Source organism: Capra hircus, chromosome 7, assembly GCF_001704415.2.
Source record: "Capra hircus breed San Clemente chromosome 7, ASM170441v1, whole genome shotgun sequence".
Taxonomy (NCBI): domain Eukaryota; kingdom Metazoa; phylum Chordata; class Mammalia; order Artiodactyla; family Bovidae; genus Capra; species Capra hircus.
The window spans coordinates 56,574,333-56,592,869 of NC_030814.1; the positions used below are offsets into that span (position 1 = coordinate 56,574,333).

At 46.1% G+C, this 18,537-nt stretch overlaps 1 protein-coding gene across 3 annotated transcripts in view; it reads right to left on the reverse strand.

Annotated features, from left to right (window-relative positions):
* The window catches only part of ARHGAP26 (Rho GTPase activating protein 26), a 481,157-nt gene that overhangs the window by 341,494 nt on the left and 121,126 nt on the right, over window positions 1-18,537 (reverse strand). For all 3 annotated transcript variants that reach the window (XM_018050208.1, XM_018050206.1, XM_018050207.1), the window contains exons 2-5: window positions 13,225-13,320; window positions 11,552-11,613; window positions 6,651-6,722; window positions 1,256-1,357 (exon numbers count right to left, since the gene is read on the reverse strand). In XM_018050208.1, coding sequence (XP_017905697.1) covers window positions 1,256-1,357; window positions 6,651-6,722; window positions 11,552-11,613; window positions 13,225-13,320 — 332 coding nt within the window. The remainder of the gene's footprint in view (window positions 1-1,255; window positions 1,358-6,650; window positions 6,723-11,551; window positions 11,614-13,224; window positions 13,321-18,537) is intronic.

Consider the following 18,537-nt stretch of genomic DNA (forward strand, 5'->3'; position numbering starts at 1 on the left):
AGGGTCTTTTCCAATGAGTCAGTTCTTTGCCATCAGGTGGCTGAAGTACTGGAGCTTCAGCTATCTCAGGAGGAGATGCTATTGGCATGGCCCTAAAGGAAAATGTGGGACTTGTCCCAGACCAACTCATCAGGATCCAAGCGTGGAGAGAACAGACTGGGAGGAGAAGCTGTCTCACTCTGGGGATGTCATACATGTGCACCTCCCAATACCAGTAGGTGCTAGAACAACTATTTACTCACTCATTCAAACACTCACTTCAAAGCAAAGAGTTCTAAGCACACTACCTCCTAACTGGGATATGAAACAAATCCCAGTGGGGAGGGGAGTGGCCTCTACCATCTCCTGACTAATCCTGATCTTTCAGCCTTTAACCCCATCACCTTCATGTGAACAGAAGTACTGGCATGGAATTTGCTCTTAAAGAAAGGAAACTGAAGAATGCAGGCTCGCTCAGGAGCCACAGGGTCTCTTTTAGCATACACCTGAGACAGTTCAAGCAAATTTTTAAGAGTGAAGAGGATATTCATGTAGCCAAGCATGGAGTTACACTAGCAAACTGCCCTGTCTCTCCAAAACATATACCCCATCACCCTGAAAATCTCCATGAACCAAATAAAAATGGTCACAGCTCCAAGTTCACAAAGCCAACTTTTCTTTCCAAGTCAACCACTCTTTAAAAAGACTTTATGCAAAAACAAACAAACAGGGGCTGATCAAAGAATTTACTTTTTTAAACAAGGTAACCTCTGCACAAAATATATGAGAGACAATAAAATACTGCTTAAAAGAAAAAAAAATGTCAAGTAGCGGTTGGATTTTTTTTTTTTTTTTCATTTCACATTAAGGAAGGATGACCAAAGGGTTTCAGATACTAACATTTCAAATCAGTGATGTAAGGAGAAAGTCAAAAGGCAAGGTAAGGGCATACAGAATCAAAAGTCAAGGGTGAGAGAAACAGGAAAACAGATCTCAGTTTGAAAGGAGGAAGCACAGTCTAGTGATTAGGGTGATTTTGACCAGCTGCATGTTCCTTGCCATGGACAGGATGGACAGCACACAGTGTGAGCTGCAGTTTGAGAAGGGACAAAGGCCACGTGGGCAGCAAGCATGGAAGGAGGGATGAGAATGAAGCTCCTGGCTTCTGAGGTCGCTGCCAACCCTAGGATGTTCCAGCAAAGAGTAACCAGCACATATCCACAGTACCATGGAAACATTAAAACACTTTATTCAGGACACTAGTAAAGTCTCTTACCTCCTGAAGCTGAGACTCTTTCTTCTTGGAAGACAAATTCAAGTGTTTTTCTAAAATGCCACAATACTTCTCTGTCTCCTTGTCATACTTCTTTTTGGCCTCCTGGCAAAAAAAAAAAAAAAAGAGGAAAAGAGAAAGAAAAAAGAAAAATAAGATGTTCCAGGAATGAAAGCAACCCAGGGTCAGACTCTTCCTGTTCATCTTCACGGGTTAATCATTCCCTTAGACCCAGAAATGTGGCAGACCACCCAGCTCCTGCTCTTCCAATAATGCCCACAAAACCAAACAACCACACATCAATATCCTGACCGCTCTGAGGGTCTACCATAGAGGAGCCACTGCAATACCAGAAACGAGGTAGACACCAGTATTTCACAGTGCCAGAGTCAGGACTCCACCTTCTAAAAACTTCAGTTGTAAGATAGAAATTTCTAGTTTATAACTCACAAGGATGTTCAAAGCCAAAGGAAGAAGGAAAGTTATCTGTAAAGCTAATCCCCAAACAGGAAGGTCTACATACACCTTAAAGGGGACAAGTCTCAACTAATGGTAGATCAAGCTTTAACCATGTTCAAAAAGCACTGTTTAATTTGGAGACCTAAACATCCTTGATGCAATAATATCACATATGGATCTTCAAGGTAAGGAATCATTCAAAACAAAGAAGATGTTATCTTCCCAGATGTGTTCACTGCAACAGCATTTATAATAACCAAAAAAAAAAAGAAAGAGTAACATTGCTGCCTAAGAACAGAATTTGGGATAATTAAAATATGAGGTACTCAATACACATAACTTAGAAGGCTAGCTATCATATGGAAGGATGCTCACAACGTAATGAAAAGTAGTGACAGCATGATACAAACTTGTTGCATCCTACAAAGGATGTGTCTACCTGCAGACAAACATTAGGTGGGAAGGCACTTCAGTGAAAATACCTGAGATAGGAAATGGCATAATGAGTGATGTTTTCCTCCATTAGGGAGATGTCTATTATCCTATATGATTGCTTTCAAAATAAAAAATATATGTATGTAAACATTATATTACAAGTAATAATCCCTGCTCTCCCAAAGTCACTGAGTTTCTATTCCCTATTTTACAGATAAGAAAACTTAGATGCAGGAGGTTAACTTCTGTAAAAAGTTCCAGAGAGTGACAAGAGCTGGAGTCTGAGCCCAAGACAAGCTGCTTCTAAGCCCACACCTGGACATACTGTCGTAGGTGGTTTCTCTCCCCTCCACATTTCAGTGGGGATGGCAGGCAAGGGGGCTGGAGGAAGGTCCACCATGGCCTGATAAACAGGATCAAATGCACTAACTGGGTACATCACTCCTGCTTTTGACTTTTGGGGATTCCACAGGAGATATTTTTCTGCAACTCCAAGGCTTATAAGAGGAGAAAAAAAGTTGTGGCCAGATAAGGAAGCTGAGGCCCCTCTTCATTTAATGATGATGTAATGAGCAAACACTCTATGTAAAGATCCTTCAGGCACTGGAAATATAAGGCAGAAAAGGCCCCACCCTCATGGTGGGGGTGTTCAAGCAGAAGGAGAAACACAATTAACCAGAAAACAAACAGCACGATTTCAGACTGCCACAGGTCCATGAAGGGAACAGGGTGCAGCCCCAAAGATTCTTGCAGACAAGTGTTCTGGAGAGGCCTCCCTGGGGAGGGGAAGTGTTATCAAAGTGCTGCTCACCTAGTGAGCGGGAGGGGACTGATACATGCAGCTGGCAGAACACCCAGAGCCTAAGCGTCACGGAGACACCAAGAGACCATCACCTGAAGCGCCGACAAGCACCCGTGGCATCAGAACATCATTCATCGGGTCAACACCAAGACTCTAAGCCTCACAAAATGGGCAGAATCATCATTACCCATTTGAGCTGGCATGTGTCCATTTCTACAAATCTGAATTTTGTTTGAAAGTCTTACATACATGAAAAAACATGTAAAAGCAAGTGGAGACAAAGCCAGAGGACACATTAATCCTTCAAACAGGAAAGGTATAGGCAAGACACTTGACTCAATGCTTTTCCTTCACAGAAATCTAGTGACTTGGAGCTGCGGTTCCAACTCTGCTTAATACTCATACAGCCCTTTCACCAGCCTTGTCAGCAACCCCCAAAAGACAACCCTGTGCCAGCACAGTCCAGCTGACCAGAGGTGAGAAGAGGCCTGGGAACATGAGTCATTGACATTCTGTAACTTTCTGGCAACTTGAGCCTCCACATTCCATGCTCAAGAGGACAGCCAGAGCTTAAGGGAACAGGAAGCGGTTCCTGTCCTGAGAAAACAGAAACAAGATCTCTGGGGGCATAACTCCACTAAGACAGAGATAATGTTCTTTAGACAGGAAGGTAGTAAGACTCAGCCACTCAGGTACCAAGGTGGTATTCACTGACTTCCAGAGGGTACACAGTAGTTGGCAAAATGGATCCAAGACAGAGTTAGGATCCTGGTAATGATTCCCAACTCCATACAAACCTCTGTCCCTCCAGGACTCAATTTCCTGATCTATAAATTCAGGATGACTAAATCAGATAATGCCTCCAGTTTTCCCTTTCAGCTCAGAGACTAACATAAAAAGCATTAAGAACACCCACCCCATGGTAGGACTGTCAGGACTAAATGAGATTAGCCGTATCCAGTGCTTGGTAGAGCACCTGGCACATGGAAAGAGCTTGACAGAATTCCGTGCTGACGGTGGTGGCGGCAGCCGGGGTAGCGGCAGTGACGATGAGGTCCAGCATCTAAACCTACCTCCTTCTATCAAAACACCACTCGCTTTCCATGTCCCACACCCCAGGAAGGAAACCCTTCACAGCACCCACCGCCATGTGCGAGATCATATGCTTATTTATACCATTCTGTACAGGGCCTTCCTCCCTGCATGCCACAAGCAAGGCAACTACATCTGCATTTATTCTCCACCAAACAGCAATGTGGAGCACAGTGCCAGGCACGCAGCAGGCTTCCATCGTATCTTATGAATGAACTGCGTGTATGGAACAGAACAGCTAATACCAAATGACCTTATGACAGCATTCTGAGCACTGTATAGGGGTTCGCTGATTTCTTCCTCATAATAACTCTGTAAGGTGAGCACTACCATGATCCCCATTTCTCAGTTTAGGAAAAAGAAGGTCAGTAATCGCCCCATGTTTATATGTGAACAGCACAAATGGGATTTGGACTCGAGCAGCCCCACTCTGAACCACCCTCTCTGACGTCTACTGTAGTTTCACTGGAGAACCCAGCTTTGGCTGTAAGAAGAATCAATTCCCCCAAACTCAGGTATCTAAAATAAGGCCATGGCTAAGCCAAGCCCATAGGATCTTCCCTACCTCCAAAGCACCATATTAGCTCAAGAATGCTCCTCATTCATAGCCTTCACTCCCTGCCACCGCCCCCAGCACTCTAACTTTTGCTTCTTCGAGTAGCAACAGGTTGTTATAGCAACTGAACTGGCACCAGAGTGGGGAGGAGGATGGGTAATTTTAGCATCACACGGGCAGAGTTTGGAAACTTCCACTTGGCCGTTACAGGGAACTTGCTGGCTCTGAGGTATTCCTGAATTTGCTCCCTCAGTGGCCTAGTAGAGGGATTGTTGTTTCTTTGTGTGCTTGTAAATGTACATAATTCTGTGATATACATGAACAGTGTGGTGGTGGGGATGAGGAACAGGTATATTGAAAAAAAGAAAAAAACAAAGGGGGAGGTAAGGGAAATCATCCCCAGTGCCATCACCTTGCTCTTTGACGAGAATGAGAGAGGAGAATGCGTGTGAGGAAAGGCATGTTTTGGCGAGTGGCTCTTTTCTATACGTTTTTTAATGCTTGCGTTTCTCACCATCTATCGCTCTCTGAAAAGTACCTGCTCCTGTCATGACCATCACTGACAGCAGCCCAAAAGGAGCGAGCTCAGACCTCCCCTCCTTCTCCATGGTCACCACGGTAATCCTCAAAGCTGGACCGAGGGAAGAGGCTGGAGTGAGAGGCGTCTGCGCTTGGGAGCTGGAGAAGTGACTGCTGGAAAGATGACTCAATGCATGGGTCTGCTCTGCCTCTGCCTCAAAGCTCTTTAGGATCCTCCAGAGCCACTTCCATATCGGTAGGACTGGGAGGCACAGGCCCCAGGGCCACAGAAGAGAAGGTGCTCATGGGGTCTGCATCAGTGAGAACTCAGGGAGGGGCACTCAGCATTATCCAGCTGTCCCTCAGCCTGTTCAAAGGCCTGGACAAAATCTTAGCAGAATAAGACTTCCTTTAAATTATACATTCCTTAATGTATGATGATACAATACCAATGAGCTCCAATTTTTTCATAAATGAAAACTGTAAAACTGGATGAGAAGTGCTGGAAAACTGGAAGAAAAATCTCAGCTGTGGTCCCTCCTTCAAACTAGGGTCGTCCATCCCTCTGAATAACGGTGACTGACCAGAACGTCTCTTTCACGCCCTAATCATATTCATTTTCAGAAAGCAGATGCACTTAGTTGGGGGTGGGAGAGACCACCCTAGTTACACTTCGATTCTGTTTTTTCCTACCTACAAGCAGGCACCTCTCAAGGCCATTTCACAACAGTAAAATCCACACCGTCTCAACAAGAGGGTGACATTGCCCAAGATCCCCTGCAGGTGGCGCAAGGGGCTGCAAGGCAAAAGACTCAGTTCAGTTAAAAAAAAAAAAAAAAAAACCAGGAAGAAAACCTTGAAAATTCTTTTGCTTTCATTGATTCCAATGAAAACATCTTGCCTATAGGTGGGCTCTAACACTCTGCTGAAGGTCAACCTGGCTGGGGCTGTCTAGTGATTTATCACAGGGCGGGAAACCCGGGAGAATCCACCTTTAAAAAAATGAGTAACAGGTTAGAATCAGCCAAGTTTCAGCAACAATCTTTCCAGGTCAGTGGTAACAAATGCTGACCTCTGGGTTGAAGCAGTCCTGCTTTTTGACTTGCACAGCATGCAATATATATTTTTAAATTATGTGCCATCAATTTTTTAGAGCCAGGAAATTTCACATAAAACTCTGACTTTTCAGTTTCTCTTGAAAAAATGTAAAGATCTAACAACAAAGGGCTCAATTTCACGCACAGCGAAGGTGAGCTAAGAAGAGGGTCCTCACATCTGCAAGGGCCTATTTGCAACCCCTGTCCTAGGCCTCAGTCCTGACCTCAGTCCTGACCTCCAAACACACAGGTTAACTATTCATGCAAAGGAGGCACAGTTTCCACCTCTGGATGATTTATGAGCTAGCACAACACAATCAGATACCAAAACACTACACGACTCATCTGGGGTTGACCTCTCAGTCTTATTCGGACACTAGGTGTTATATTTTCCAGACCCCCTATCCTGAAATCCAAGAAGGCTTGCAAAATTCTCACCTTGGCAGCCCCAATCTGCTCCTTTCGAAACTTCTCCAAGGGAGTGATGAGCACTTCACTGGCGTTCTCAATCTGGAGGGGAAAAGCAGAGGGGTGGGGGAGGCGGGACACAGAAACAGGATCGGTAAAGAGGCAGGGCAGTTCCAGCACAGAAAACTCCCCCAGGCCTCAGTATAAAATCTGAGTTAGCGTGCTGCCTGCGTCACCTCTTCGTAACACTTGAACCAACAGCACGCCAAATCAAACTTTAGTCATCGGTTCAAAATACGGTATTCTTCCTATGCATGAGTAAGACAGATTCTTTAAAAATAAAAATGAGAACCTTTAAAAACGTAAGCAACCACACTGAAGGCAAGCGGAACTGGTGACAGAGTAGGGTCTAAATTTCAAGCTTCAGTTGACATCTTCTTGTAAATGCTCATTCAGCCAAGTTATATTTAAGTAGATATATATTCAACCTTAAATCTAAGTTAACCCTCCCTGCAAAAAAAAAAACAAAACCCACCTTTGGTGACATAAAAACCATCCAAGACTGATTCTATGTAGCCCTCCCTACCAGTTCTGGACTGGGATCAAGACACGCGGGCCTCCTGGCTGCCTTTCAGCTTCATCTCACTGTACTCACCCCCTCAGGCCCCACCCTCCAACCACACTGTCACCTGAAAGTGCAAGTCGCTCAGTCGTGTCCGTGTCCGACACTTTGCGACACCACAGGCTGTACAGTCCATGGACTTCTCCAGGCCAGAACACTGGAGTGCGTAGCCTTTCCCTTCTCCAGGAGATCGTCCCAACCCAGGGACTGAACCCAGGTCTCCCGCATTGCAGGCAGATTCGTTACCAGCTGAGCCACAAGGGAAGCCCAAGAATACTGGAGCGGGTAGACTATCCCTTCTCCAGGGGTCTTCCCGACCCAGGAATAGAACTGGGGTCTCCTGCACTACAGGCGGATTGTTTACCAACTGAGCTATCAGGGAAGCCTTACTGTCACCTGAAAGCACTTCAAATGGACCAAACCTTCCCCACTTCCGAAACTCTGCATTTGGTTGTTCTTTTAGATGTTCTGTTTCCAAATTCTTGTGCGGACAACTCATTACTTCTTCCAATTCAGTTTTCAGCTTAAATATCACCTCTTTAGGGAGGCTTTCTCTACTGCCAAAGTAATCCAAAGAAACTTCCCACCACCTCACCAAGCGTTTTCTTCAGAAGATGTAGACTAGCCGAAGCTCTCTGTTTCACCATTACAATATACGTACATACACGCCACTGGCTTATAAATGCTCACTTGTCCACCATCATCCCCAAGACACAGAAAAGTGCTGAAACAAAGGAACACTCAAACGTTTTCAACAATTAAATAAATGAATGAATTGGTTCTTGGTTGGCTGCCAACTGTGTGACTACGGGCAAAACATTTAACCTCTCTGGGCTCTAATTTCCTCATCTGCAAAATAAGTGGGGTGAATTGTTCCAGCTCCAAGATTCTATGGTCTTTTCTAAGGCAGCACGACATTTTACAATCTTTCCTTTAAGTCATTCACTGCTCACTCGTCACTCAACTGATTATTTCAGGAATCTCATCGCAACAAAGCATTATTTTTCTAAATCACATGCCTATCCATTGCAATGAAACTAACAGAGTAAATGCCAGAAGCCACAGATGGAGACAGCAAAGAACTAACTAGACAATGCGAAGGGGAGAAGGTGGCAGGTCTCCAAATTTATTGCCATTTGCCTTTTCCTCACTTTTGAGAGCATTTCTGTTATAATATTTTAACTCTAGAGTGTTGCAATACTATTTAACTTGCTTGATTTATACTGTCATTTGGCTCACTTATTTCATCTTTTCCACAAATCAAGTGTAAGTCTCAAACTCACAATGGTGCTCAGAGCCCCTAAGCCAGTGGTTCTCAATGTTAACTGAAAGCTAGGCTCACCTGAGGAATTTTTAAAATCCCAGTCTCCAGGCCACGCTCCAGACAAATAAATCAGAAACTCTGTACCTCATTCCATACATCAGTATCTTTTAAACTCCCCAAGTTGTTCCAATGGGCCTCCATGGGGGAGAATCCAGCCCTCACTAGATGCTAAATATACAAAAGCCCTAACTTCCCACCTGGAAATCAGGATGCCCAAGTCCTTGTCCCGGTGCCTGCTACTGCATGCTATCAGTCTTCAGGACACCTCACTTTTCTTATCTGTCAAATAATGGGCTGTACACAGTAAGGAATGGGGTCCATGTGGGTCTAAAATTTTATGACTATATAATTTCCACTCAGTTCCAAGCACTAAGCTAATATGGGAACACAGTAGCCCCTTCTTTACCCTTCAAGAACTCATTCTTCCAAAGGGACTCAAATATACGCAGTGACTATCAAGACACTCCATATGCAAAGTCAGAGGCAGGAACTGGACGTTCAGAAAATACAAAGGAGGGCCAGGAAGGCTTCCCAAGGAAGGTACAGCTTTACCAGGCTAAGGTGAACTGAAAACAAAGTTGTCACAAGGGGAGGAGGTTAGGGAAGGGGCTTGCGATGGCCAGATACTCATGTGCAGACAGCAGAAACTCGATTTTCTGACATTAATAATAAAATTGCAGAGGCAAGCTGAAAAGTATAATCTAGTCATTATTCCCTTACCCCAGACCATAGCAATCTGCAGAGTATTCATCATGATTTGCCTGCCACACCCCCCACCCCCAAATAACAACTCCGCCAAGAATCAGACTCAAAAGAATCACTTCCCTTTCTGAGGCACTAGCACGTGCACAAACACACAAGCTTTGCTCTGCTTCCACCCACCACCCTCCTGACTCTGGTTCAAGAACCCAGCAGGGAGCAATCAGGGCAAACACTGTCTCTCTCTACAGAGCAGAAAGCGACAGACCTCTGGTTGAAGTTTAACAGAAACACCTGCTTCTCTGATGTCACTCACACCTGGGTTTGAATCCAGACTGTGCCACTTATTAACTGCGGGATTTTGGTCATATTACTTTACAGACGTAAATCTCAGTATCTTCATCCGGACAATGGGGATGATAAAGGTCCCACTTCATAGAGTCATCATGAGAGTTAAAATAGAAAATGCATGCCTACATAATGTCTTCGTAGAGCTTGTGAACTGAATTGCTGCTGCTGCTGCTGCTGCTAAGTCGCTTTAGTCGTGTCCAACTCTGTGCAATCCCATAGATGGCAGCCCACCAGGTTCCCCCATCCCTGGGATTCTCCAGGCAAGAATACTGGAGTGGGTTGCCATTTCCTTCTCCAATGCATGAAAGTGAAAAGTGAAAGTGAAGTTGCTCAGTCGTGTCCGACTCTTCGCGACCCCATGGACTGAAGCCCACCAGGCTCCTCCATCCATGGGATTTTCCAGGCAAGAGTACTGGAGTGGGTTGTCATTGCCTTCTCCGATTGAAGCCCTAACCCCTATTAAATTAAACAAGGAGGCCATTAGACTGAGGTGGCTCTAACGCCTTAGCAGCCTACATAAGCAAACTAAAACCCAAGGCTTTAAGTCCCTCAAGGTTAAGAAACTGAAATCTAAGAAAATGAAACCAATCACAAACAACTAGACTTTTCCAAATTAGGAAACCACTTAAGCTATAGCCAATCAAATAATTTCCTTCCTTTGCTTCCACATCTGCTATACAAAAGTCTCTGCCCTGTCTCCTTTTGATGGGGTGCTCCTAACCATTTATGGGTTGGTTCTGCCCAATTTGAATCAATTTTTGTTCAAATAAACTTAAAATTTTAATAAGCCTCAGGTTATCAACACTCACAATGCGACAGTACTGATTTTTAGAGATGGAGCCTTTGGAGGTCATGAGGATAGATTCCTCGTTATGGGATTAATGACCTTGTTAGAAGAGGCAGGAGAGCAGCCCCGACCTTTCTCTGCGCTGTGAGGAAACAGGAAGGAGGTGGCCGTCTGCAAGCCAGGAAGAGGGCCCTCACCAGGAACCAAATCACCCAGCAACTTAATCTTGGAATACCAGTCTCCACAGCTGTGAAAAATAAATGCTTGTTGTTTAAGCTACTCAGTCTATGGCAACCTGAGCAGACTAAGACAGTACTTAGTCCTGAAACCACTGACTATTAGTATGGGAAGAGAAACAAATGCTCACGGATGACTCTCCTCTGTGGCACTGCTGCCTAGAGACAAGCCCACCTGGGGACAAAGCAGCATGAAGCTTCATTCCTTATTCTTAGGAATAAGGGGGAGGCCCAAAAGAGCTTCTTGTGAACGCAAAATCCCTCATCTGTGAATGCTGGATGACATCAGAATAAATCCTCATACAAAAGATATCTCTTAGAAACCTGGAGATCAGTGTTTGATTCTTGAATTGGCATATTGCCTCTCTTTGAAAAGCTTCTTATAGTTCCTAACATTTACCAAGTACCCATTGACTGGGTGCCTACCAACATGGCAGGCACTGTGTTAGATGCCTTAGAATTAACAAGAGAGAGCTCTTGGATGAATTTAGTTAAGGTGAAGAGAAGGAGAGCAGGGCAGGAGGGTACTTTCATTCCCATTCTGCCAATAAGGGATCTGAGTTAAACTCAAAAGATTTATTTCATCTAAAAGTTAAGTAATTCAAAAGATCCACCCTAAGTCATATACTTCATATACATGTGTGTGTGTGTGTGTGTGTGTACATATATACACACACACCTTATAGTGAATCTTTAGGAGGGTAAGTATGTGGTTCTAAGTTATGCATGGTAAACCTTTAATATTTACAAAAGGCTTCAAAACCCAACAAGGATGAGAAGATGAGGTTTGCTCATGAGCCTAGAGCACTCAAGTGGCAGAGCCTGGACTCAACCCCATTCTTCTGATAACAAACCCTGTGCTCCCCCAATGATCATACTGTCCATGACCAAGGGCAACCCAGCCATACTCACCATTCGTATCCGTTCATCTTCAAGATTCCTGAGGACAGTGGCAAACTCCTGTAAAGACCTTGCTAGAAAAGAGAAAGGGGGTGTGAGGTGGAAGTAGAGTGAAAGGCTCTTGGAAACCCTTCCAGATACAGCTATTATGTTATGGACTAAAATCCCTTGGCATGTGCAAAAGCCTAAAGACAACTCTTCCCAAGGCTCCCCTTGTCTTTTCATCACTAACCATTAAGGATGACCCCAAAATGCAGGATAATCCACTGGGAACTCAAGCTGGGGAAGGGTTTCCTTCAAGGAAAAGGCCTGCCTGTTCCTGAGAGTACCCAGGACTGATGGGATGCTGGCTAGCTCCCAGGCTGGATGGTATAGAGTTCTTCTCAGGAGTTCAAGGATTTCCTGCCCAGGAATTCAACCTCTGCAACCTTTGTTGTGGGGCTGCGTCAGAACCCAACCTTTTCTTTGCACCAGAGTTAAACAAACAACGCCGCTGGCATTGGAAGCCACCTCTCTGCCTTGGGTTCCTCCTCTCTGAATCCTCAAGCCCCTAATTATTGCAACACAGTTGGCAGCACAGCAATCAGGCGTAGACAGTCTCTTTCACTGAAATTATTCCAAACACAACAAGCATTGCATACAATAGCCCTAAGGATATTGGAGACATTCATGTATTGTTGGGAAAAGCATTCACATATTCAGGCATTACAACAATGATATGTTTTCACTACTCTCAGCTGTCTCCCAATTCCCTCTGCTCACCCCCAGATTCTGATGCTCTGTAAGCCAACAGGGACTCCATAAGCATTTGGTGACTTAATTAATTTAATGTAACTCGCTCAACTCCTGCTCACTTAATGGAGTCAACCAATACACCCAATGGAAGAATAAGGTGTAGAGACTAGGATCTGGCAAAGACAGGTGTCTTGACATTGCAAATCCTCTGTGCTCAGTGCTGCCCACAGAAGATGGACAGGAGACGGTGAAGAGAGACACAATGCAGTGAGGGAATAAGTGGGAACCTCCGCTCTCAGTCTATTTGCTAAAGAAAATGCAAGGGGCAGGTGTGTGTGGGGGGTGGGGGCCAGTGAATGATGCAGACACCCAGCTTCTCTCCACATCCAAAAGCGAGGACAACTACATAGCCCCAGCCAACTGCTGCCAGGGCAGAACAAGAGGTCGGCTTCTCAGGCTCCCCAATTTTTAGAGAAGCTGAAAAACTGGAACTTGACACAAACTCAATTTATATGGTAATTCAGTTTTAAAAAATGAGTGTCCAAGAAAACATGTCTGCATTAGGACCTCTGATCTAGCTCTTCTCCCATCTCCCCATGTTCTGCTTTTGTTCTAATCCTAAGGCACCACGCTTGGAATTAGGGGAAGAACATCATGAAGCCAGCCAGAAGCAGCATGCTAGTGGAGGGTGGAGACAGGAGCCCCACCGCCTACCTTCCCGTGCTCTCCTAAGGCCAGAGGCGGAGAGGCGGCCCCAGGACTCCGAGGAGAAGCCCAGGAGAGCCCGAGGGCCCCCGATGCTCACTCCACCCTGCTGGCTCTGCTCTCAATACCGACTTCTTAATGTGTGACACTTACATGCTCGCTGTTCCGGGGAGAGGCCCGGTGAGGACGATGAAAGTGTGGTGGACAGCGCACTTTTCACCTCCTTACACGTGGCTGCGACTTACCTATACACATTTCATCGTCTGTTTCTGCGTCTCCTATGCACTGAAATTTAAATTCATTTAAGGAGTCTGCAAACTTCCGCTTCGCTGAAGACAAATCTAGCAACAACAACAAAAAAGAGAGTAAAAAATGTGAATTATTGAAATAAATCTGCTTTCATATTTACTGCACTTTTTAGTCCTTGTACTACAAAAAGCAGCGAGATCTGTTCCTGAGCCCATCTCAGAGCACAAAATAATGTCGATTCAAAACAGTAAATAACTGTTTATAACATGAAATAGCTGATTTGCTTCACAAGTCAGTACTTTTGCTACATTTGCTTTGACAAGTCTGGCACTCTCTCTCTTAATTCCTCAAGCTACACCGCAGGTCCTGCCATCTCCACTTGATACGGGTGGGAATCCACTTGCCTAAGAATGTCAGGGTCAGAGCCCACATTAGGATCTGCTCAGCCCTGCTCTGTCATTGACCCTCTGCATGGTCAGTGAAGCTGCCCTCATGTCAGACTCAACAATACGCACCTCAATCTAACACACAAGACAAACAGGCCTTAGGTGGGAGCTGGCAGAAAGAGCTTGGAACTGCACGGGAGCACCCGAACCCCCTCTTCTGACTCAAGGACACACAAGGCCTGAGTTCTCAGAACCCTCTGGGCTCCCCTCAGAGGAGAGCAGCCGCCAGCCTGACAAAGCTCTGCCTGAACCAGATAGTTTCCTGGGTGACCTCGTTCCACCACTGTCACAAGAACAAAGCCCTGGCAATGTTCTGAGCTGGGGTAAAAAACGCACCCCACACATGGTAGTAATAAAGAAAGCTCTCAGAGGCCCTTGTCAAATTTTAAAAACAAGCTTTCATTTAAGGCAGTAATAAAAACCAATGACCCTTCCGGAACCCTCAGCTTCTGTTAAGGGTATAAACCACCGAGGAACCTTTAAGTGGCCTGACGGACAAGGCTGCTAGGCACAAATGTGCTTAACTTAATTCCATGTGCAGCCTTGCTGCAGATTAGGCTAATCATTCAAATTACCCTCGGACATGTTTCCCTCGTTGAAGGGGAAATGGCATTATGTTCAAATTCCCAGAGGAGGGAAATATGAGGCATAACTGGCAGCGAGGTCTGGCTTTCATAAGGTACTAGGGGGAGTCAGGGGTGAGGGAGGGTTCTAGCTTCACAGATCAACAGAGCCTTCTGGAATAAAAGCATCCATGACCCTCAGCACTTCTTTTTTAGTTCCTAAATTTGTCCCTTGAGGTTAGGGGTAATGCTTTTTCCATCTACTGGCTTGGTCTGTTTGTTTCCTCTCCATGTACTTGGCACTGTACCCTGCTCAGTACGTGCTAAATAATATGTGTGTGGCAGGGGTGGGGAAAACTATATACAAATCCAATCCCCAGTAGTGAGCTCGCCAAACCCAGTGTTCACCCCAAGCAATGGAGCCAGGTGGGCTGTCCCGCTATTCTTGGGTCTGAGGCTCAGACCCCTGCATGGTTTCCAGGGGCTCCTGCTCTGGGACTGCCCTCCCAACCTCAGCTCATATGACACGGGTCCCAAGCTAGCTATGCTTTGTGCAAGGCCCGCTGCTCATCACCAGAAGAGAAAGGCACTCGGAGCGGAGGGGAACACAGGAGCCAACGGCCAGCAGTCTCTGATTCAGTCACTTTAATGGAATGGTTCTTGGCCAAAAGTATAAAGATTCTGGCAGAGAAATCTCTCAGGGCATCTCTTAAGATTGGCCAACCCAGGCTGAGAATACCCCCAAGAACACACATCACTCCCTGGCAAGTCAAGAAAGAAACAGATGAATCTGAAAGAACACTGTGGGGAGAAGGACAGGGGTGGCAACAGTCAGGCAGGAAGAAAATGAGGAAGAACAATGTTTCTAAGTAGAAGACAAAGCTCTTCACGCAGTGCATGGAATGTGGGCAGGTGGTGCTCAGTCTCGGCTTTGCCGGAATGTTTCTCTGATAGAGATTCACAGATAAAGGCCTGAGCAAAGAGTAAGAACAGGACTGCTTCTCTATCCACTCAGCAACCCTCCTGTGCCTCTCCAATAGGGCAAGTAAGACTCAAGCTGGACCCTCTTCTCAACAAGGTAGAAGAAAGGAGAAAAGTCAGCCAGGCTTGGGAAAGATCCCAAACAGGCACCTGAAAAGCTGTGCTGCCAAAGAAGATTGAGCAGTGGCTAATGATACACAATGGGGCCTTTGTGGGGCCTTCCTCGGGAGGCCCATGGAGCCAGAAACAAGCCTGTAAGCTTACCACCAGAGTGTGACCCGACTTCCCTGTGTGGTGTGACACACAGCACACCCTGCAAAGCGTTGTGGGCCCCACAAAGCTGATAAAGAGGCTGGTCCCCTGGATGGGAGATTAGGTAATGAGTCCTGGTATGGAGTCAATACAGGGCTGTGGGCCAGAAAGGACAGCTGGGTAGAGTGAGAAGCCCAGTTATCGGAATCTGAAAAGAAACTTACCATGGGCTTGAATGACACGTGCCTGAGAGAGAACTCTCCGTGTAACGGTACAGTGAACACTGCTGTTTCCTGGTTCAGCATCTACTCCCAGCCTTTGGAACAGCATTTCCAGCTCAACTGTGAAAACCTCCCTTCTCCACTGGCTTTACTTGGGGTCCTGGTTCTACACACTGGTCAACCCCTTCCCCAGCCCCTGGCCCTCACCTCAACCTCTGCTGCTCCTGGATTCACATTTTAGCTCTATCACTGATCAGCTACGTAACTAACCCTGGGTTAGTCATAAAGTCTCTAACATCTCACCTAATGTAAGTCATCATCCTCTGGGTGAGGAGACCTACCTAAGCTGTGGGGCTGCCAGGAGACCCACGGAGACACACAGGGTAAACGCTCTGTAGGCTGTCAGCTTCTGTTCTAGGCAGGGCTGGGCTACCCTTCCTTAATACATTAGTCCTCCCGTAACAGGACCCGGGAAGGGAAGCACGATGACCTGTACTGAGAGTGGGCGAAGTGAAGGGACTGACAAAAGCGTACACGACCTCTAAGACGTGGATCTGCAACTCTACAGAGTGTCTGCAGCTACAGAAGTGTGTCTGCAGCTGCACAGACACTTCTTTCTAGTGCCTTCATCTTGATGCATGCAGGAATCTCACACACACATTTCAGTAAGAGGAGAGAAGGCAGGGAGGCTGGTGTTGGGGCTGGGTGCATGCCAAGCTTCGTGGCACCCTGCTCATATAACCCCACTGTTTCATGTTCAGGCAGCGGAGACACAGCAAGGAGCCAAGCAGAGGCAATAATATTTACTTTTCAGAAACATCTGTTGCTAGAAAGGCAGAACGCTGGCCAGAGCAGAGGGAAGGCGTGACTGGCAGCCTCTGGGGAGGACAAGGATCTGCTTTACAGAGTAAGTAGGCTCTGCCGCTGAGTGAGGAGACCAGGCAGTGAAGGGACGAGGAAGCAGCTGGAAGTCTGGGCCCCGACAGGCTGCTCCGAAAGCTGCTGCTCACTCGAGAACCAAAGGAAACTGCCCTTCTCTTCCTGGAGATGCCAGAGCAGATACTAACTCCCCAGAGATTAAGAGAGTAAGCCAAGTATAATCCTTTCTTTCACTGAAATAGGTAGGTTTATCCTAATTTCTTAAGTTAGTTTATGTAAGTTTTACAAGTAATAGCACAAGTCAAGCCATTTCCTTTAGTTCCTTGGGTAAAACAACACACATGTGCACATGAACACACGGGCTTACACACGCATACATAATGAAGAACTCAAGGTAACCTCACAGTTATGTTTATTATCGGTGCATCTGATCTCCCAAGTTAGCAAGACTGGATATGCTCTGCTACTCTATCACTGTCCCTGGACCTAGAAACTGGTCCCAGTTAATACAGACCAACGGCCGAGGGAAGCACTTGCAACAGGATTAACCTCTCGGCTGCTTACAAGTGGTGTTCTTGTGTGCACAGGAACACCAAAGTCTCCAGGCCTTGTTAATCTCTCCCTTCTCTGAAAGCCAATTATACTTACTCTCTGCACCCCATCATACTGCATTTAGAATGATTCGTGAATGATTTTGAATTACAATGCACAATGAGTGTGTAAGACAGGGCTGGACAAAGTGGCCCTCAAAACCTACTGCATCGATCTGCTTGGCCAAAGAAACACAAGTTGGTTTGTGTGGAATGTCAGATTCTTTAGATAAGAGGACCAACATTGAGAGCTGAGAGGAGGACATGAGCCCCAGAGAAGTTGCAGCTTTTCCTCAGAAGCCCCATTCTCAGGTAAAGCTCCACATTCTCAAAATGAAATCCTCTCTTCTCTCCTACCGGCTCCCCAAAGAGCCAACCACAGGCCCCTTCCTGTGTCCCTACTTAGGCAAAGGGCGCCACCATTCAGCATGCCACACAGGTCAGAGACAGACACCGCGCGGTATCTTTGGCAGCAAGCGCTCTCCTCCTCAAGTCTATTTGGCTTCCTGCGTATTTCAGTTCTGCACACTCTTGCATCAACACCGGCAACCTGTAAACCAAAACCCCCATTGCCTGGACAACTGAAACTGCCCCTTCCTCATCTCCCAGCTTTGTCCCCCAATGGCTCTCCACCCAACCATGCCGGCTCCAGCAGTGAGCCCTGCAATGGCTTCCCAGAGCTCTAAGGACACAGACCAACCCCCTCCCCCAACCCCCCGAGGCCTCAAACGTTCTGCAGGGTCTGGGCCGCCACCTCCCCGTGGGCTCTGGAAGCTCTGGCCTCTGCCAGTTTCTGGAATGGACCCTATTTCTGCCGGCAGCCCTCTGTGCAATAGTTCCTTCCTCCAAGAAGTCCTCCCTGACTCGTCTACTCAGGCCAAACCCTGCCCCAATTTCACTCCCAGAATCCTATGTATCTCTTCTTCCCAGCAACTTTACATCGTTCGGATAATTATCTGCTTAGGGTCTCCCAGATGGCAAGTTTTGTAAGAGTGATGACTGTGTTCCTTCATGTTCACCACTGCATCCTAAGAACCTAGCACAGTGACTGGTTGAGAGAGGGTGTCACTGAAAGAACAAAAGGAGAGAGGAAATTGGCCACTCCATAGTTCATCACACTCATCAAAGGTGATATTCCCAATTTTATGCTTGATGAGTGAAGAAAAAAAAAAAAAGACAGATTAGGTACATTAGGTGAAACTTTCCAACTATGCAAGTCTGGTCAGAGCTTACCACATAAGAATGTGGTTGGTTACTATTAACATACAGCCACTTGCCCTGACACTGTCCATTAAGGAAGATTCCCACAGAACTGAATAAAGAGATGCCAGCAAGCACATAAAACAAAACCACCTCTATACCAAGTAACCAGGAAAA